The sequence below is a fragment of the Triturus cristatus genome, chromosome 11 (assembly GCF_964204655.1).
Source record: "Triturus cristatus chromosome 11, aTriCri1.1, whole genome shotgun sequence".
NCBI classification, from domain to species: domain Eukaryota; kingdom Metazoa; phylum Chordata; class Amphibia; order Caudata; family Salamandridae; genus Triturus; species Triturus cristatus.
Window position 1 is genome coordinate 611,321,328 of NC_140594.1, and position 19,705 is coordinate 611,341,032.

Genomic DNA, 19,705 nt, shown 5'->3' on the forward strand with positions numbered 1-19,705 from the left:
GTGTGCCACCCTCAAAGCTGTGCTGAAAACACAAACAAAAACTTTATCAAAGGCAAGTGATATGGAAAAACTCAATAAATCAAGACTACAAATGGTAGGGCAGTCGTACATCAGTGCACAGCCGGATTGCCTCAGACCTCAACCGTATCTCTTCAGTGCTCTCCGTAAAGGCTGTCACAAACTAATCATATTTGCAAGGCTAATGGGTCTGCAAACCAAAGAAGTAAATCTGAGATGGCTGCCTCACACAAATGATCAACTGTAGACTCTCTGGCTACAAGTATAAGTCCTACAGTCACCTTTTATGTTGTTGCTCGTCACTTCTGCTACCAAGCCACAGATTGCTGAACCCTCTTTTTCTCAATCATGGAACACGCACATGTGATGAGGCTACGAAGTTCGTGTTCACACTCGCAGAACCGATGGAATTGGCAAAATTCGGCAAATACAGAAGCCTCACACAAACCTTTATAGAAGTGGTGAATAACAGTGGCAAGTCACTTCCAGAGACAACCGTCCCTGTAGATGGCTAGCTATTGAAAATTAATTGTGCTTGAACTGCCTGTCAAAGACTCTGACAACCTGGTTTCCAGCTGCTCCCTGTTCGTACTTCAGAGGCCCGATCGATGTGCCGTAGTGGCCGAACTACCTTGCCACCCTTCTCTGTCTACAGTTGCTGCCTCTTTCTAGCAAGAGAATAAGTACTCTAAGCACTTAATAGTTTTGCCAGCAGAAGAATGTGTATTCAGGCAGCTAATCGTTCCAGGATGGTTGCGCTAGCTGACCCCCGAACAATTACACCCAGTATCTTAACTGTGATTAATGCACTTTACGGCACTGTTTTGCCCTCATTTTAATGCTACTACTTCCTCAACATAGGCTCACTAGTTTTTAAATATTGTCTGTTTCTTTTTCCAAGTTTCCTCCCCTCCTTCCTTTTTTTTATTTTTAAATGAATCGCAATTTGTACAGATTTTTATGGACTACTGTTGCGTCATAACACTAAGATTTTAATATTGTAAAGATTTTAATGAATCATAAATAAAATATCATGTACCCGGTACTAGTTCCCAATAGCAGAACGTCTTGGCTTTGCTAATTGTTTATTTTCTACGGTGTAGATGAAGACCTTTGTACATGCAATTAATTATTTTCCCTACAGCTTCCCCAGATATGATTTTAAAAAGAATAGATACCTTGGATTAGACCATGGTTGTTTCCAGTAGTCTTGCCTTGAAAGCGTGCCTTATTGCATGCCTTATGTAATACCAAGCTTTTGCAATTACCTCTGTGGTCTTTTTCATTCCTGCACAATGACAAAGACATAGGTAACAGTTAAAACATACTGGATGTTTCACACGGAATTCTGTGGAGGCAATAACTGTTTTCTCTGGAGCTGAGGAAGCCAGATGGGTAAATATTCTGTTTGATTGGCAGCAGGTTTTCCTCAAGATATCATTTTCTGAGCAAGATAGTACCAACAGAGAGTCCGGGCCTTTGATTTGTCCTATGCGCACCCAATTTTTGTTTTTTTAACTTTTCTGGAGCATTGAAACAAGAGCACTCCTACTACTCTAGGCATGCCATCGCCAAAAACCGCTGTGAAAACTAAAGTGTCACTATGGGATGCCTGTGGGAGGCTGAGTGACAAATTTCTTTCACAGCTGGTGGGAGATTACTTTGGGCAATTAGTTCCTGCAGACATTTGACAAAGATATCCCTTACCATTTTGCAGACCACCACCAACCGTCTGTCCTATTTCCCCTTACCCCGCAAACAAATACTGTGATGCAGGAAAATGTTTGTGGATCTACAAAAGGTAAATTAGAGAGCAGTCTTGCTCCAAGGAGAAGAAATGGGTGCTACTACGAATGTTTTATAATCTCCAAGAAAAAGGGAGAGGTTTGCCCAATCCCTTATCTTCAAAACTTCAGATTGTCATCCTTTGGTACATTTTTCAAGCACTTCAGAATAGTGACTGAATAATGTACTAGAATCACACATTCCTGTTTGAGCAGGCCCTGGGAGGTTTCAGACATTTCCTGATGGACATGAATACCTTTAGTTTCATTCCTGTCCTCAGATCTGGCCACTGCTTCAAAGGTTTTCACCCAAGTTATATACATGGCCACCACCAAAGATGAGGATTTCATAACAGTTACCTGATCGTTCAGATTTTCCTATGAAAATTGTCATTTTTATTTTTAAACTGATGCTCATAACATCTAAGACAAATTGACAAGTTAAATTCAGTAGGGTAATTCAGGACCCTGTCCACGACCGGGAATTCCCATTCTTGGAAAGATTTATGTTCTTTTTTTTATAAACCGTTTCGTGATATTTAATACACACTTCTCACAGAATATGTGATTTATGCTCTAATGGCTAATTCTTTTGTCATTGAACAAATTTGTAACATCTCAAGCGTAGTTGTATATGATACCCCTAAACATTGTTCTTTATGTACTGTACTGGTGGAATACATACTGTGTTCAGTTGGAAACGATAGGGCTATCCAATTCTTTGGCTCCGTTGCTGCAATGTTGGACACTTATGACTATTTTTTCCAGAGAAATATTAAGCTCTTCCCCTTCATGGTTCACCATAGTGACAGCTGCATTTCTGTTGTGATGATAAGCCTATTTCAGAGAGAGCTCCAAATATGGCCTCTAGGATCCAGGAGAGCAGGATTCCCACATAAACCTCTTAAAGTTAATAGTTGTACACTTTGCGTCAAAGCTTTCTTAAGGTGCTAAGGAAAGAAAATTTCGGGAATCATATAAATATTACCTTAACCATATTGTAGAAGAAGAAAATAGAACCAACTCAACTAAAATATCATAAATGACCAAGCTTTCTGCTATAGCATTGGGATAGAAGGGTATATCAGCAGGTCATTTAGCAAGGGCTATGAATGTGAGAGCAGCAACCCTCAGCAGACTATTTGTGTTGAACTGTGAATGGTAACTCGACTTTGTAGCAATTTACTGGTTTTAGAGTTTGTACTATAGACCTTTTGACATAAAATTGAATAAAACATGTAACCTATTGTGTACTCTGGACTCCCTGAGAGGTTTTTCTCTGGAGTATATATTCTCAATCAATATTATATCCCCAACCTTGTCCCTCTACTGCCTTCCTTTTCTCTCGCTCCAGGCATGAAACAAAAAGTAAGAAAACTTTCAGCTTTGGTGATTCTTATTGCACAAGAGTAGGGTTAGGGGTATCTAGTACCTGGCCCTTCAGGGGCTCAGCATATAGCTCTTCTGACGCCTGTAAGTGCACAGGATCTGCAGCCTAAGCAGTCCAGATTAACTGGTACTTGGGCACCGGAAAAATTTATGCTTGGAGTTTGAACAGCAAGTTTGCTGCTTGCACTTTAAATCCTGATGCCCTTCTGGGTTATAAGGTGTCGGTCTACACAGTTGGTAGGTTTAAGGAGATGACATTTGTCAGCTGTTTAATGCAATTTACTCAATGATCTTGACCCATTATCGAGCAACATTGCTGCTGTTAAACACTTAGCTGTTTCGTTCTCACAGAAGGGCCAAACGTAGGTACAACAAAGGGATACAGGGATGTAATTTTTGCATTTATTTTCCTCCCTCAAAACAAGGCTCCTTCTTTCATGGGTCTGCTGTGGGGAGTTTTCTTGATAGATGCCAGTTATTTCTCTTTTTAGCTCATAGTAAGAAATCTACTTCTAGAAGGGTTACTTCATGTATCGAAGCCAGCACTTCAAAGTTAGTTTCTGGGAGTCCCAGACCTCCTTGTTTTTCAGATGACAACTATTGATTTTTTTTAGAAATCCATATTGCCTTGATTCAAATGCAAATATTGCATTTCAGTTTGGTTGGGGCACTGTGTTGGTATTATGTAGTCAACAACTAAATTGATTGCCTAATCTGCTTCATTTGTGATGCTACTTTGGAAGTGGTTCACAAAAAGGAATATATGCAGAAATAAGTATCCTTTAGACTAACAACTTCACTACTGTAATGTTCTTTCTGATGGACATGATACATCACACACATTCCTTAAAGATTCATTTCTTTCCTCTTGTTTAACCTTGCATCATTATTAGGAAACTCTTTTTTTGATTAAGTTTGCATTAGTAAGTATTTTATTTGCCGTTTGTTCCTGTTTTGGCGAAACTGATGTTACTGACTGCAGTTCATATCTGCTTTGGCCTATTTTGCCACTTCATTTGTGGTGTTGTATAGATCTGCGGCTAGTGCTGCAGCAGGGCTACCTGGCCCCGGTGAAATGGAATAGCACCAAATATTTTGGATCCAGTCTGCACAGTGAGAAGGGTTTATGATGAAGAATCTGTTGGATAAAGCAGATCCGTCAGAAGGATAGTTCTAAAGTAAGTAAGCTTTACTTCAAGGTTACTCTTCTGTATTTTTATTTATGTATTTTGACATCGACTTTTGAAAATCTGCACCCTAGGGCACAAGATTTTTCTAAGTAATTCAAGTAATTCAAGGTCATAGAAAAAGGACTGACTCTGATCAAATGTGTATTGTACATAGATATGTTTTATTGTTACTATGAGTCTTATTGTAATTGTACGGACTTAATGTTTCTGTTTTAGGCCTTATGCGAGAAAGAGAAAGCTAAGGATGCTGGAGCAGAACAATGGATTTCTCCTTCTCTTTCATGCAAGGGATCATGGGAAACACAATCCAGCAACCACCTCAACTGATTGACTCAGCCAACATCCGCCAAGATGAAGCATATGATGCCAGCAGTGACTTTGGTGAGGATGGCGGACATACACCGTATGACACAGGGTTGCAGCAAGGCTTTAACTACCCAACGCCCACAACAGAAGATCTTACTCCTATCACAAATGGTTATTCACCAACAACCAACGTGTTTGAACCTCAGGCCAAATACCAGACATTCCAGTATCCCAATGGATCGTCCAATGGATATGGTGCCATTAGGAACTTTAGTCCTTCTGAATATTACTACACTGAAAATTCAAATATTAAATCCCATGAACTTGCTGAAAAACCTTGCCCACAGCAGCTGACATCATCTTCACCTCCATCTTTTTTGGCACAAACAATGATTCCTAAAAAGACTGGTTCTCCCGAAATTAAACTAAAAATAACTAAAACTATTTTAAATGGCAAGGAACTGTTTGAATCCTCTCTATGTGGGGATCTTTTAAAAGAAGTGCAGTCAACTGAGTACGTCAAAAGACGACATGAAAAGAGAAAAGAAAAGAGAAAAAAAGAAAGTAAGCTTGAATGTTCTCCTCTAGAAGAACACAGGGCACACAAAATTCCAAAGCTGGAAGAGCTGCTAGAGGTAAGCGGTTTCTAAATATGAACATTTAGTGGTTAATCTTTTGTGGCAAATGTTACGTTTATTTTATTTTTTTCTTTAAAAATTCAAGAATCACAATTTGCATCTAAGCAAGTGGTATTGAAAGAAAAACAACTTCTAGGGGCTAGTTACGATGTGTACAGAATTTTAACATGAGTGGACTGATTGTATGGGAAAGGTCATGACTGTAGTATGCGCAGAGGACGTAGAGAGAATATGAAAATGTGCAAGTGTTCTTTGGTTGCATGTTGTGTTGAAGAGGATATAGATGTATATATTTATTCTCGACAAATCCGCTCGCATTTGCGAGGTAAGTTTAATGAGGTCGAGCTATTTGTAGGAAAACATACTAACTTTTGTCCTCTGTCTTTGAAAACGAAGCAAATGTGACAAGCTAACAAGATTTAAAGGCCTTTTTATTGCTCACAAAGCAAATGAGCAATAAAGATATCTTTAAATCTTGTTATCTTGTCACTTTTGCTCCGCTTTTAGAGACGGAGGTCAAGTAGGTTACTGTTGGGTCAAGGAGATTTTTCAAGGTACTAGACCTGCAGGACTAGTACAATTTTTCGAGCCCTGAATATATATATATGCGTGTGTATATGTATATGTATATGTATGTGTATATGTATGTGTATATATATATATATATATATATATATATATATATATATATATATATATATATATATATATATATATATATATATATATATATATATATATATATATATATATATATATATATATATATATATATATATACGCACCAAATCCTGCGAAAGGAGAGTCGACGCCGTGTCGTTCAGCTAATTCTCTTTATTGTCAGCTGGTAATGTTAGACGCGTTTCGCCTGTCCTGCAGGCTTGCTCACTAACATTGCAATAAAGTTTTACCTTCAATTTAACTGAAAAATATGCCGTGTCACGTGAAAACTACAAAGTAATGGAGGGTGAAAACAGACTCGTAGTTTATATTACATTGAAGGCATTACTTACAACTTATTTAAATTATATATCATTTCATTCGCAATTATTTATCACATGGTGTACCGTTGCTTTCACAAATATAAATATTGCACGTGTAATATATACAACTGTATTTAAATTTTGTCCTTGTTTTACATTGAATTACAGACTGGGCGATTTCAAATCAATTAAACCATAAGTGAACAACCGAGCTATATGTCGTAAAACTCGAATCAGAATTACCTCAACTGGTTTTCTATCTTTGCGCATATTATTGCTTTACTTCCTTGTCGGTCAAGCCCCAGTGGGCTTGATCGTCTGGCGACAAAATAATTGATAATAACTTCAAACAGTCAAGTGACCTATTGTGCCTAACCCCAATCTTGGAATAACAAAACACACAGCTAGTCAAATACACATGGATTTAGCCCCAGTGGGCTTTTAACCAAATCATACAATGAAAGAAGGAGCAGTTGATATAACGGCTACCCCCAATGCCTTTTGGTTGATCATTCTTACCCTCCTACTACTGGTGTGCACATAATAAAATCCAAACAGTTAAAAATAGGAACACAAGGAAAATTACAGATACGTATGGAGATCCTCCTCCATATTTAACCCCATCGGGGCTTTAGTATTCAATCTGATAATATAGCTGGATTCCAGCTTGCGAAGTGTTTTTTGGCGATCACCTCCCCTTCTATTTATTGGAACAGCATCGATAACAAAATATGACAACCCTTTGACATCACTGTTGTGGCAACTTGCAAAATGACGAGCAACTGGATAAGATTTGTCTGCATTTTTTTTTTTTTTTTTTTTTTTGAAAAAGTTTTTATTGAACAATAATTCGGTTACAAGTACGGGCCTACAACCACCCGGGCCGGCCGCTAGGTACAGAAGGAAATCTACACATATCAAGGCTACAATCAGTTCCCAGGGCGCTGCCCCGCAGTGGCTCCAGATAGTTCTCGAGGAACAGGAAGCGTAAGTCCAACAATCACAAAAACAAAAGGAAAAACAATAAAAAACAAAAGGCGAGTTATGAGGGAAACCAGTGCGGATCAGGCTCCCCCCGGGAAACTCCCGTCAGGACTATTGAGCAATCCGCTAAAGAGAGGAGTACCGGGAGGCCGGGGTCGGAGGGGGGGGGGGAGGGGGTCAAGGGAGATGAACGTCCATATGTAGTTGTTCCAAAAGGCGCCAGGAGCCATCAAGGGTCAGGGGGACATGGCGATATCAGTGTCTACCAGGGGGGGCGTACAGATGCCTCCGCGATACGCGTTCCATTGCCCCCAAATGCTACCCCATGCCCCCGGCTTGCCACGGGCCACATACACTGTCTTCTCCCTAAACATACACCAGTCCATATTCTCCTTCCATACTGACACGGTGGGCGGCCGTTGAGCGCCCCAAAGTTGCGCTATGTCCCTCTTGGCAATCATGTTCCCTAGGGCCGCCCACCGAGTCTGAGCCGCGCTGTAGTCATTGGGCTCCCACACATTCAGGACACAGCGACGCACCTCCGGCAGCAGCACAACCCCAGTAACCTGTCCCATTACCGTGTGGACCCGGCGCCAGTAGTCCGCCACCTCGCGGCACTCCCAAAGGATATGAAGAAAGGTGGCGCTGAGCCCACAGCCTCGCTTACAGAGCCCGTCGTCGGAAAATCCCATCGAGACCAAGCGCGGACCCGTCACATACACCCGGTGGAGAATCTTGAGCTGTACCAACCGGAGACGAGCCGGAATGGCAACCTCCTTGGGGGACGACAGTGCAGACTGCCAATCTTCGTCGTCCAATTCCACCCCATCCCCAGTCCAAGCCTCCCGAAGGCGCACAAAAAGGTCCGCCCGGTGATTAATTAATTTTTTATAAATTAAAGAAATAGTACTATCAGGGACATGTCCGTCAAGTATGCGGTCCTCGAGGGGCGAGGAAACGGGGATCTTGGTCCCCTCCCCGAAGACCGAGAGCAGGGCGTGTCGAACCTGGGCGTAGCGGAAGAACTCCCTGTCGGTCAGCTCGTATTCTGCCTGGAGCACCGCGAAAGTCTTGACCGCACCCTTGTGCCACAGGTCTCCCACTTTGCTGATACCAATCGTGTCCCACTGGTCAAACCCCTTCGTGGTCCACAAGCTGCCCAGGCGGTCGGAGGCAAACAAGGGAGTAGCACATGTTAATCGCTCACTCCAGCCCATGGCCGCAGTGGCAGCCCTCCAGGTCCGCACAGCAATCTTAGTAGGACCCGTAAGGGTCCGGCCAGCCAGGCGGGAATAAAGTGCCCTGTTGTAGTTCCCGCCGGGAAGCAGGAACTTGTCCATCTCATACGCCGGATTCAAGCCGGGCGCATACGTGGCGTGGTTAATGGCAGATAGCTGCGAGGCCCAATAGTACCTGCGAATGTCAGGAAGCGCGATGCCCCCGTCGTACCAGGGGAGAGTGAGCTTGGCAAGAGCAATACGCGCCCGCCCGTCCCACACCAGTCTCCTCTGCAGGCTCTCCACCTCCCGAAAGTAGGCCACTGGGATAACGTCGAAGGAGTTCTGGAGTGCATAGAGGAACCTGGGAAGGGACATCATTTTGAACAGCGCGGCCCGACCCAGCGGGGACAGGGGCAGCCTGCACCACCGGGCCGTGTCCTCCCGCAGTCGCCGAAGTGGACGCAGGAGATTCTGCTCATAGCGAGCCGCCGGGTCCAGCGAAACGTATATCCCCAGGTACTTAAAGCCGCTCAGAGATATTTGAATCGGGAGCCGAGGCGGCAGGAGAGGAGGACCACCAGAGATGGGATAAACGCAGGATTTAGACCAATTGATCGTGAGACCCGAATTGTTCCCAAAGGAGGTCAGAACGTCAAAGAGGACGTTGAGCGACTGCCGTGGTGAGGTGAGATACAGGAGAATGTCGTCCGCATACAGCGAGACCCGATCTTCAAAGCCCGGGCCCCACCGGATCCCTCTAAGCGAGGGCTCCCAACGGAGCCAGGCAGCGAGTGGCTCCAGGGCGAGAGCAAAAAGCAACGGGGACAACGGGCACCCCTGCCTCGTGCCCCTGCCAAGGGCAAAGGGCCGAGAGACCCGCCCATTCACCACCACTTGAGCCATGGGTCCCGTGTAAAGGAGCCTCACCCAGCCAATAAATCCCTCTCCAAAGCCGAATTTATCCAAGACGGCCCAGAGGAATGGCCACTCAATAGTGTCAAAGGCCATCGTGGCATCCAAAGAAACCAGCACGGCCGGTTCGGAGAGGAACTCCGCCCTGGCAAGGGCACCGTGAAGACGCCGCAAGTTAAGAGCGGTGTTGCGGTGCGGGATAAAGCCGCATTGGTCCGGATGTATAAGGTCGCACACGACACTCAACAATCGATTGGCCAGGACTTTCGCCAGGATTTTAGGCTCCGCATTGAGCAGTGAAATAGGCCGGTAAGAAGTACAGCGGTCTCGCGGCTTGCCCTCCTTGGGGATAACGACTATAGTGGCCAAGCGCTGGTCGGCCGGAAGGGAACCCGCCGCAAGAGAGTCGCGAAACATGCGGCTGAGGAAGGGCGCAAGCTTATCAGGACGCAATTTGTATAGTTCAATGGGCAGACCGTTAGGACCCATAGCCTTGCCCGAGCGAAGGGAACGAATCGCGGTCGCTATTTCATCCGACGACAAGGGGGCGTCCAGCCGCTCTCGGTCCTCAACGGACAGGCCGGGCAGAGCAATATCTCTCAGTAGGAGGCGAGAGTCATCCTCATCCCTGTCAGTCACCGGGGAGTACACCGCCCGGAGGTGGTCAGCGAAACATTCCACAATCTCATCCGGCTCAGTCACACACACACCATCCGCAGCACGCAACTCGGGGACCACACGATTCACTCTCTCCTTTTTGTCCAGCCACGCAATCAACTTTCCCGCCTTGTCCCCCGCGTCATACAATCGGCCCTGCTGCTCCCTATACATAGTTTTGGCCGCGTCAGTGACCAGGGACCTATATTCGAACTGTTTCAGGCTAAGGGCATGTAGCCCGTCCGGAGTAACATTCGCCTCCAAGGCCGACTCCAGCCCCGAGATGTCAGTCTCCAGCTTCACCACCGCCTCGCTCCTAACCTTCTTGGCCACCACTATTTGGGCGAGGGCGTGTCCGCGTATCACAGTTTTAAAGGCTTCCCAAAGGGACAACGCAGACGACACCGACCCCTCGTTTTCACTGAAGTATTGGTCCATGGCCTTAACCAGGCTGTCACGAGTCACAGGGTCCCGCAAGTACCAGGGGTTAATGGGCGCTATCCGCCCTGCGGACCGCGACCCGGTGTCAAAGAGAAGCCACAGCGGAGAATGGTCGGAGATACCACGCGCCAGGTGTCTGACCTCTCGAATCCTACCAGTCTGCGCCGCGGGCATAAGGAAGTAGTCTAACCTGGAGAGACTCCCATGCGCCCCCGAATGAAAGGTGAACTGACACTGGGTCGGATGCATTAGTCTCCAACTATCCACCAAGCCGAAGGTCTCCAACATCCCACCCAGCCATGACTGGGCAGCGGGGAGGGTCCTTGGTGGGTGACGATCCAGTTCACCCGAAACCACAGAATTAAAGTCCCCGCCCATGAGCAGGAGGCCGTCCGGAAGGTCAAGCAGCATTCGACCCAAGTCAATAAAGGTGGAGTTCTGGAGGCCCGGGGGGACGTAGACTGAAACCAGGGTAAGGGGCTGCCCCTCCCACCTCCCAATCAAACACACATAGCGCCCTCTGTCATCCGAGACTATCCTCGTGATCTCCACCGGAAGGGAGGTTCGCAGGAGAATGCCCACCCCCCTGGAGCCAGTTGTGAAACCAGAATGGGCTACGAGGCGGTATCCCCCCCTGTTCATCGCATGGCAGACATTGCCGACCAAATGCGTCTCCTGGAGAAACACCAAATCAGGAGTCAAACGACGCAAATATTGCAGTACAACACCCCGCTTAATACGGTCCCCCAACCCATTGACGTTCCATGACATAAGCCTCAACCCGTCTCCCCCCCATCCCCTCCAATAGATCAAGAGGCCCCCAGCCCGCCGCACAGTTCCCAAATATGGACAAAAATCAATACCTCGCCCTGTAAACAAAAAACACACAACAAAACAACCCCTCTTCCCCCCCAACCCCACCCCAAGTCCAACTCCCCCCACCCTGCACCCCTGCGGGCCAAAGACCCCCCCCAACTTGCAGTGTGCCTGTCGCCCCACTAACCCCATTCTACAAAAAGACCCCGGAGGAGGAAAGGGACCCGAACCCGCCCGCACCCCTCACGGGTCCTGGTAAGACACAGTATGCAAAAGAGTAAGACCCAACTGTACAGTGCAAAACCGCAAAAGCAAGGACCAAATGTCAGTCTAAGGGGACCCGTCACCTGCGGTGCCCCCAGAGGGCCCGGGCCGGCCACCCCCGTCCGGCAGCGAGTCCAGCCAGTCACTTGCGGCCACAGGAGAGTCAAAAACGGCTGTCCGCTCTCCATGCTCCACTCGTAGTTTCGCCGGGTAGATCATCGAATACTTCAGGCCTAGCTCGCGGAGACGGCGCTTCACCCCTTGGAATCCCATCCGCTGTTTCTGGACCAGTTGCGTGAAGTCCGGATAAAAATTGATGGTCGAGTTCTCGTAGCGGACCGGGCCACGGGTCCGTGAAGCCTGCAGAATAGCGTCGCGGTCCCTGTAGTGGAACAGTTTAGCCACGATAGGCCTCGGGGGGGCCCCCGGCCGCGGCCGGCCGCCCGGCACTCGATGGGCCCGCTCCACGGCGAAGAATTTGCTTAGGCCAGCCGGGGACAGCTGTTGCATGATAAGTTCCTCGACCACGAGGTCCACCGGGCGGCTGTCGGAGGACTCCGGTACACCAATGATGCGGATGTTGTTGCGTCGGGCCCGTCCCTCGAAGTCCTCAAGCCGCCGGGCCATATGGTCGTTGACCACTCTAATGTCCCCAAGCGCGGCCCGCAGATCCGACACCTCCGCACCCAGGGTGGAGGTCCGTGTATCAAGGGCCTGGACCCTCTCGTTAGTTTTGGAGAGGTCGGCCCGAATCAGGGTGACATCGATCGCGACAGTGTCGATCTTACGGGCCAGGGCCTCATATTGCGTCGCGATGGTTTCCCTGATGCCCTCGATGGCGCCCATAATGTCCTGCAGGGAAGGTTCCGCAGAGACGGGCGTGCCTCCCCCTGCAGCATCCGGGGAGAGGCCAGCAGCGCCAGGGGACCCCCTGCCCTGGGTGTAGCGGTCCATGTTGTTGCTCTGGACCGGCCCCCCGCGCAGAGAAGCCTTGGTCTTGCGCCCCTCCGGACCCCCTTTGCCCGCCATGTGAGCGCAGTCTCTCAATGGGACCTCCGATCAAGAGGTGTGCGGGCGCCAGCAAAAGGACCACTAACTGTCGGTGTAGGGGTCGGAGGCGTTAGGCCCACCAATAGCAGAGGGAAGCAAGCCTCGGGCAGAGGCCCAGGAGGCACCTCGCCACCTTGAGCACGCACGCCAGCTGATCTCCTGAAGGCCAAAACCGAAACCGAAAGTGCTGAATCGGCAACTGGCACCGCGCTGAGGCCGCTGTTGTTCAATTGCAGCCCGGCCCCACGGGTCACCTTCACCCCGGCCACCTCCGTCGGGTGGGTCCCAAAAGTTCCGACGACGACAACTCAGGATTCCCAGGTCCGATTAGAGTTTTAAAAAGAGATATAAGATCAGCTGGTCTTCATCTCCCAGATTCCATAAACCAAATCAGGATAGTCTCAGGATATATTCCGAGGAGCAGAGAGGGTCCGGGGAGCCCTGTGCTCACGCGACCATCTTGGATGCGCGCTAGGCTCCTCCTTGTCTGCATTCTTGATAACTCGTAGATGCTGCAACACTCGCTTGTGGACTTGAAGAATTGTACTGCCTACGTACTTCAGCCCGCAGGGACATTGAAGCACGTAGACAGCAAAATCCGTTTTGCAGGAGAATTGACCTTTGATTTTGTGTTCAAAGGTCAATTCTCCTGCAAAACGGATTTTGCTGTCTACGTGCTTCAATGTCCCTGCGGGCTGAAGTACGTAGGCAGTACAATTCTTCAAGTCCACAAGCGAGTGTTGCAGCATCTACGAGCTATCAAGAATGCAGACAAATCTTATCCAGTTGCTCGTCATTTTGCAAGTTGCCACAACAGTGATGTCAAAGGGTTGTCATATTTTGTTATCGATGCTGTTCCAATAAATAGAAGGGGAGGTGATCGCCAAAAAACACTTCGCAAGCTGGAATCCAGCTATATTATCAGATTGAATACTAAAGCCCCGATGGGGTTAAATATGGAGGAGGATCTCCATACGTATCTGTAATTTTCCTTGTGTTCCTATTTTTAACTGTTTGGATTTTATTATGTGCACACCAGTAGTAGGAGGGTAAGAATGATCAACCAAAAGGCATTGGGGGTAGCCGTTATATCAACTGCCCCTTCTTTCATTGTATGATTTGGTTAAAAGCCCACTGGGGCTAAATCCATGTGTATTTGACTAGCTGTGTGTTTTGTTATTCCAAGATTGGGGTTAGGCACAATAGGTCACTTGACTGTTTGAAGTTATTATCAATTATTTTGTCGCCAGACGATCAAGCCCACTGGGGCTTGACCGACAAGGAAGTAAAGCAATAATATGCGCAAAGATAGAAAACCAGTTGAGGTAATTCTGATTCGAGTTTTACGACATATAGCTCGGTTGTTCACTTATGGTTTAATTGATTTGAAATCGCCCAGTCTGTAATTCAATGTAAAACAAGGACAAAATTTAAATACAGTTGTATATATTACACGTGCAATATTTATATTTGTGAAAGCAACGGTACACCATGTGATAAATAATTGCGAATGAAATGATATATAATTTAAATAAGTTGTAAGTAATGCCTTCAATGTAATATAAACTACGAGTCTGTTTTCACCCTCCATTACTTTGTAGTTTTCACGTGACACGGCATATTTTTCAGTTAAATTGAAGGTAAAACTTTATTGCAATGTTAGTGAGCAAGCCTGCAGGACAGGCGAAACGCGTCTAACATTACCAGCTGACAATAAAGAGAATTAGCTGAACGACACGGCGTCGACTCCTTTCGCAGGATTTGGTGCATACGGGGACCGAGTCTCGGAGGTCCGGAACGCCGACGCGCCCTTTGGTCTGGAGGAGGTGGGATTACCGAGGCACTCGTGGATTATATATATATATATATATTCAGAAATTTCATTAATATCCAAATGTTGTTGGTGCTACCCTGAATAGCTTTCCAAGAATGAGTCAGTTAACACAAATTGATCACACATTGCAAAAAAGTGCCTCTCCAGTTTGACTACAGGACAGCTGATGTATGACTTTTGAAGTGATAGAATGGGTTTATTGTCTATATATTTATCTTGTGTCATTGTGCCAGTAACTGTTAAACAGCATCAATTGTTTGAATAAGTGCAGGTTCCTGGAATACTACACCCGTTCCCGTGAGTGGTGTGACTTGGTAAGTGGGTACCAAGGAGAGCTGTCTGAGTTCTGTAAGTCAGGAGACTCCACTCTGGTATCCTGACAGGCTTATAGGTGTTTCAGAAGGGTGATATGCCCTGCATTTACAGTGGTCATTAAGAGACCGACAAAGCCAATCAGGTATGCTGTTATTTAGAGTGGGCACGCCATCAACCTTTGCCAAGTTTTTTAAGGTAAATTCATATATGCAGGCAAAGCATTACATTCTTCATGTTAATGAGCTCTTTATTAGATCCAGTATAAGCCAAAGCCTTTATGTATAATATACTTGCAGGGTCTTTCAGTCAACACTACTTTTCAATTTGTCTGTTGTCGTGTCATTCAAACATTTTCCCCACTTGCTACAGCATACAGGATAGGGAAGCAGGTCATTTCATTCAGTCACTGGCTAGCTTGACTGTGAGTGATGGCAGCCAGCGCTTTCTCACTCAGTTGTTGCCTAACCAGTTGACTGAACTGGGTTAGACTTGACCTGCGTGCACATTTGAATGTGTGAGGCGGAAAAAAGATTGCACCTGTGCTTGATTCACACTTTACCTGACCCAGCAGATAGTGTCACCTGGGAAGAACTAGTAAGGGAATTAGGAGATGTATTGCCACAAAGATAGATTGCATTGAGGACAGTAACTTGTATGACAAATCGGATTGTGTTGTTTTTAGCACAACTATGTGATTTAAAGTGTTTTCTTGTTCGAAACGACAAGGTCTGCATATTGTATAGTTTTTTTTTTAACATAAATTATTTTTATTGGTTACATCAACATATAAAACAACTGTTTACCACTCCAGACCTCCACGGTACCGACTTCCATCTCAAGACTATAACATAGATACTATTAGGCCACCACACCACAAATTGAATGAGTACTTTATCATGTGTTCCTTAGGCACCTGGACTACTTACCTCTCTGGTCATTGCAACTCATTCAGTCCAAGATGAGTTTGCCACACCACCCAAATCTTAGTCCATTTCTTCGGGCAGCCTCTACGTTTTCCGTAGATTAGCTTTTTTGTTAACATGCACCAGTCCATATCGTCTTTCCTGTTCGCAAGAACTGGTCGACTCTCTACTACCCATTGTCCAGCTATGTTTCGGTTTGCAATCTCCGTTTCAGGTTCACCCACAGTTTGGAGAGTACTTGAGGATCCGGTCAATTCCCTATATATTCGTTACATCTTTTGGAGGTGCACTTGTTTGGACTATCCGCATCTGACCTGTAGGATCCCGTATTTCCCATCCAATAATGCTGTATCTTGGGAAAAGACCATAGTGTGTGATGAAAGGATCCATGTTTTGTACAACCCTAAGCGATACCAAAGGGGATGATGGACTGAGCTAAAATGATGATGGATTGAACCCAGATCAGTTGACTGGGGTTGAGTGTTTGATTTGCTCAAACGCTCCGTCCATCATCCCCTTTGGTATCGCTTGGTTCGCCCTAAGTTGGCAGGGTTTGCCCAGACGTGGGTCCCTTGCTCACTTTGCTGCTGGATTCAAGATAGCCTGGTTGATGAGGGTTATGAACCTGAAACCGGTCCCAGGATGCTTGTTTCCGGTCCAGGGAAGACATGGCTTGGCAGTTCGGGCTGGACTGTTCCCATGAGGCACAGGGTCAGACTGATTTGCATATGGCCATGTCTGAATTGGGGTGGTGGAGTGAGCTAAAGAATGATGATGGATTAAACCCAGATCAGTTGACTGGGGGTGAGTGTTTGATTTGCTCAAAAGCTCCGTCCATCATCTCCTTTGGTATCGCTTTGTACAACCCTAAGGCAACCGTCGCCGTCCGTTCTGCCCATTGCCCTGTGTCGTCCCGGAGTAGTATGACCAGTGTAATATATGCAGCTTTATTAGTTGGAAGCCTGAGCCTATTGCAATCTCCCTTGGAGCGCCCAACTCCTCTTCCCATTCCGTCTCCTCCATATCTTCCCTCCTCCAGATCTTCCACATCTATCTCCCACCTTTTGTTTAGTGTCCACATAACATCAGGTGAGTTAAAGTTGTTCATTACATTTTTGCAAGTCAAAGAAACTGTTTTGCGGGGCTCTCCCAATGTACTGTTTTCCAAAGTGGATGCTTCGACAGGCAGAGTGCCCTTCTTAATGTGGGACACTAGTGTGTGTCTGATCTGCATGTAGATATAGTATTCTCATTCCGGCATCTGGTATTCCAGCCAAACAGCACTGAAGGGAATCCTCTATTAGACATTGGATTATTCTCTCTTAGTTGCTTGTTGATTGAGTGATGAGCTGGAGTACCTCAGACGACTTCTGTGAAAATCTTGTGACTCCTTGTCCCCACCACCTCACAAGTCTAATGAGAGGATTGCACTTAGCCCAATTTGCAGAGCCATAGTAGGATGTTCACTCAGGCACCACTGAAAAACTACCTCTACCACAATGGTTGGGGTCCAGTGGCCCCAGCCTGCCCTAGAACCCCATGTATGGGGTCTGACAGCAGCATGAGTTCTCCTGTTTGCTTATACCTCCTTTTATCCCACTATGAGGGATCTGCAAAGATCTGGTGTACTTTTCTTCGTATAATTGTGGCAGTGGCAAAACATAACTTTTAAGGGTCAGATCAGATTGCTCAAATCAACTAATCCTTTGGGGATTAACAGCCATTAAGATTATCCTCTTTGGTAAAAAAACTCCATGTTTCCTACCACACTTGGTGGGCCTGGGTCACTTACCTCAGGAGTACTCACTCTGCACAAATGATGGTGGCGGGTGATCCCATGGATCATTGGAGAAAATACTCTACAAACATCACATACAGTGAAATTTAAATAGTTCGGTCGGACCACTCTTACCTCCCCAGATCCACATGGTTTCTGGTCTTCTCCTCTGTCTTCTTTCTGTTTCTTTGTCTTTTTTTCTTAGCTCTAGTTCTCATCTCTGTATATTACAATGTGGTTAGTATTGTGGTTTGTTTGACATGATTCACCTTGTTCATGATTGCAGAAAATCTCAACAGATTATATTCTTACATTACAAATATATACTGTCCTTATCTGTCCTGAGGCATTTAAGTTTGTATTGGATGACCTTGACTGTCTTGGCAACATGTTACTCTGGCGCTTCTAAATGTCCACCGTGTATAAATCATGCCTCTTCTACCCTGTCGTATGCTGCTATGTGCTTTATGAAAAAAGTTTCTAATAAAATGTTTTGAAATTTTACAAAAGTCTCTATGCTGCATTATATTAGAGAAATAGGTGGTTCTCAAGTTGAGAAGAGTCACTCAAGCTTGATATGTAATACCCGCACATATTTGCTATGGCACAATAAAGTGATGTGAATAATCCCATTTTAGTTTTCGGTAACGAGGGCTGGCACTTATTTCCTATCAGCAACTGCTTCCTTTTCAATTGGAAAAAATGGCCTTTAGCTCGATATACAAACTGTGCGATATATTGTGACATGATTAAGGGTAAGGTTAAAAAGCTCTGTCACTTATTGTTTGCTCAATAATTAAACCCTCAATTGGCACTATTGTACTTGCTCAGAATATCATAACTCTTAGTTTTGTCAAATTAAGGATAAGTGCCCAATTAGTACATTTAAGTAAAATGTACTTACTGGTTGATTTCCAAGGAGTGGAGTTTTACCTTTCTTTGTAAACATGTCTGTAATTTTTCTCTTGGATTTATTATACTAAAATGCAACAAAAAGTATACTTTAACAGTCACAGAGCGAATGCAAACATTCACACAAGCAGTAAGATGTGAGGCATCAGGGACCTCCCCCCTTCCACTCTGCCCTTGTTGCTGCCATCCAAAAGCACTGTAGAGAAGGGCTGTCTGAACAAAGTCTTCCATGGCTTGTCAATACGTAGTACTGGCGGCGGGAACCTTTAAGGCGGTTACCTGCCTACATAGGCGTATGCCACACGAGGCACTGACTCCGGCAGAAGTGGGAGGGGGAATTAGGTGAGGAGATCCCTGTGAAGGTGTAGGCTGAGTTGGTTTAACAGGCGTGGAAAAGCTCTAGGAATGCCTGTTTCCAGCTAGTGCATTTTTTTTATACTGCATAGGGCGTACCTCACCCCAGCAAAAATTAACACGTACTTCGGCACGGATGCAGTGCAGTGCCCGCGATGCAACACAGAGGGTGCAGACTTCCGTCACATGATGTGGGGTTGCCGCCAGCTTGGGACGTACTAGGAGGAGGTGGTTACGCTACTGTGCGACATTACTGAAAGGAAGATGGAGCCCACTATAGGCCTCTGTTTATTGCACTGGTTCCCCCACACATCCAAGAACAAGATCACTAGTACATTTCTGAACTTGGGCCTCCTTTTGGCCAAAAGATACATTGCAGCACATTGGAAATCCGTGCGGAGCCCAAGTGTCCAGAGGTGGAAAGCCGACCTCCTTAAGTGGGCGGAATGTGAGGGCACGATTAGGTTATAATTGGCTCGCCGAGCGAATAGCGAGAAAGCTTTGGAGGCTGCGAGGTCTTGGGAAGCACTAGTAACCTTACTGAAAGTCCTGGACGCTGAACTGGATGTAGACCCCACGACTGCAGTCCCAGCTGTCTCGCCCTGACTGCGGTATATTCGATACCTGGCTGACTGTACCTAGTGTGTCCCTGCCTATGTCTGACTCGGACGCTACAGAACTCCCTGATGTATGCTGCAGCTCGTCAGTATTGTGGTCCTTTGTGCTACACCCTGCTGTTATTATTTTTATTTTTATTTTTTATTTTTTTTTTATAAACCTTTATTCGTGCATCTTAAAAGAACAAATACGGGCCTACAACCGTCAGGCCGGCCACGATACAATGAAGCACTGATACACCCATTAAATCCCCCGTGCGTCAACAGTCAGGATTAACCACAAGTTATGGATCACATGCTGGAGATATCTTTGACACCCGG

At 46.1% G+C, this 19,705-nt stretch overlaps 1 protein-coding gene across 2 annotated transcripts in view; it reads left to right on the forward strand.

Annotated features, from left to right (window-relative positions):
- NSD3 (nuclear receptor binding SET domain protein 3) overlaps window positions 1-19,705 on the forward strand; it is a 1,492,250-nt gene that overhangs the window by 59,072 nt on the left and 1,413,473 nt on the right. For both annotated transcript variants that reach the window (XM_085633955.1, XM_085633956.1), the window contains exon 2: window positions 4,598-5,322. In XM_085633955.1, the coding sequence (XP_085490081.1) occupies window positions 4,642-5,322 (681 nt within the window). In that variant the 5' untranslated portion in view covers window positions 4,598-4,641. The remainder of the gene's footprint in view (window positions 1-4,597; window positions 5,323-19,705) is intronic.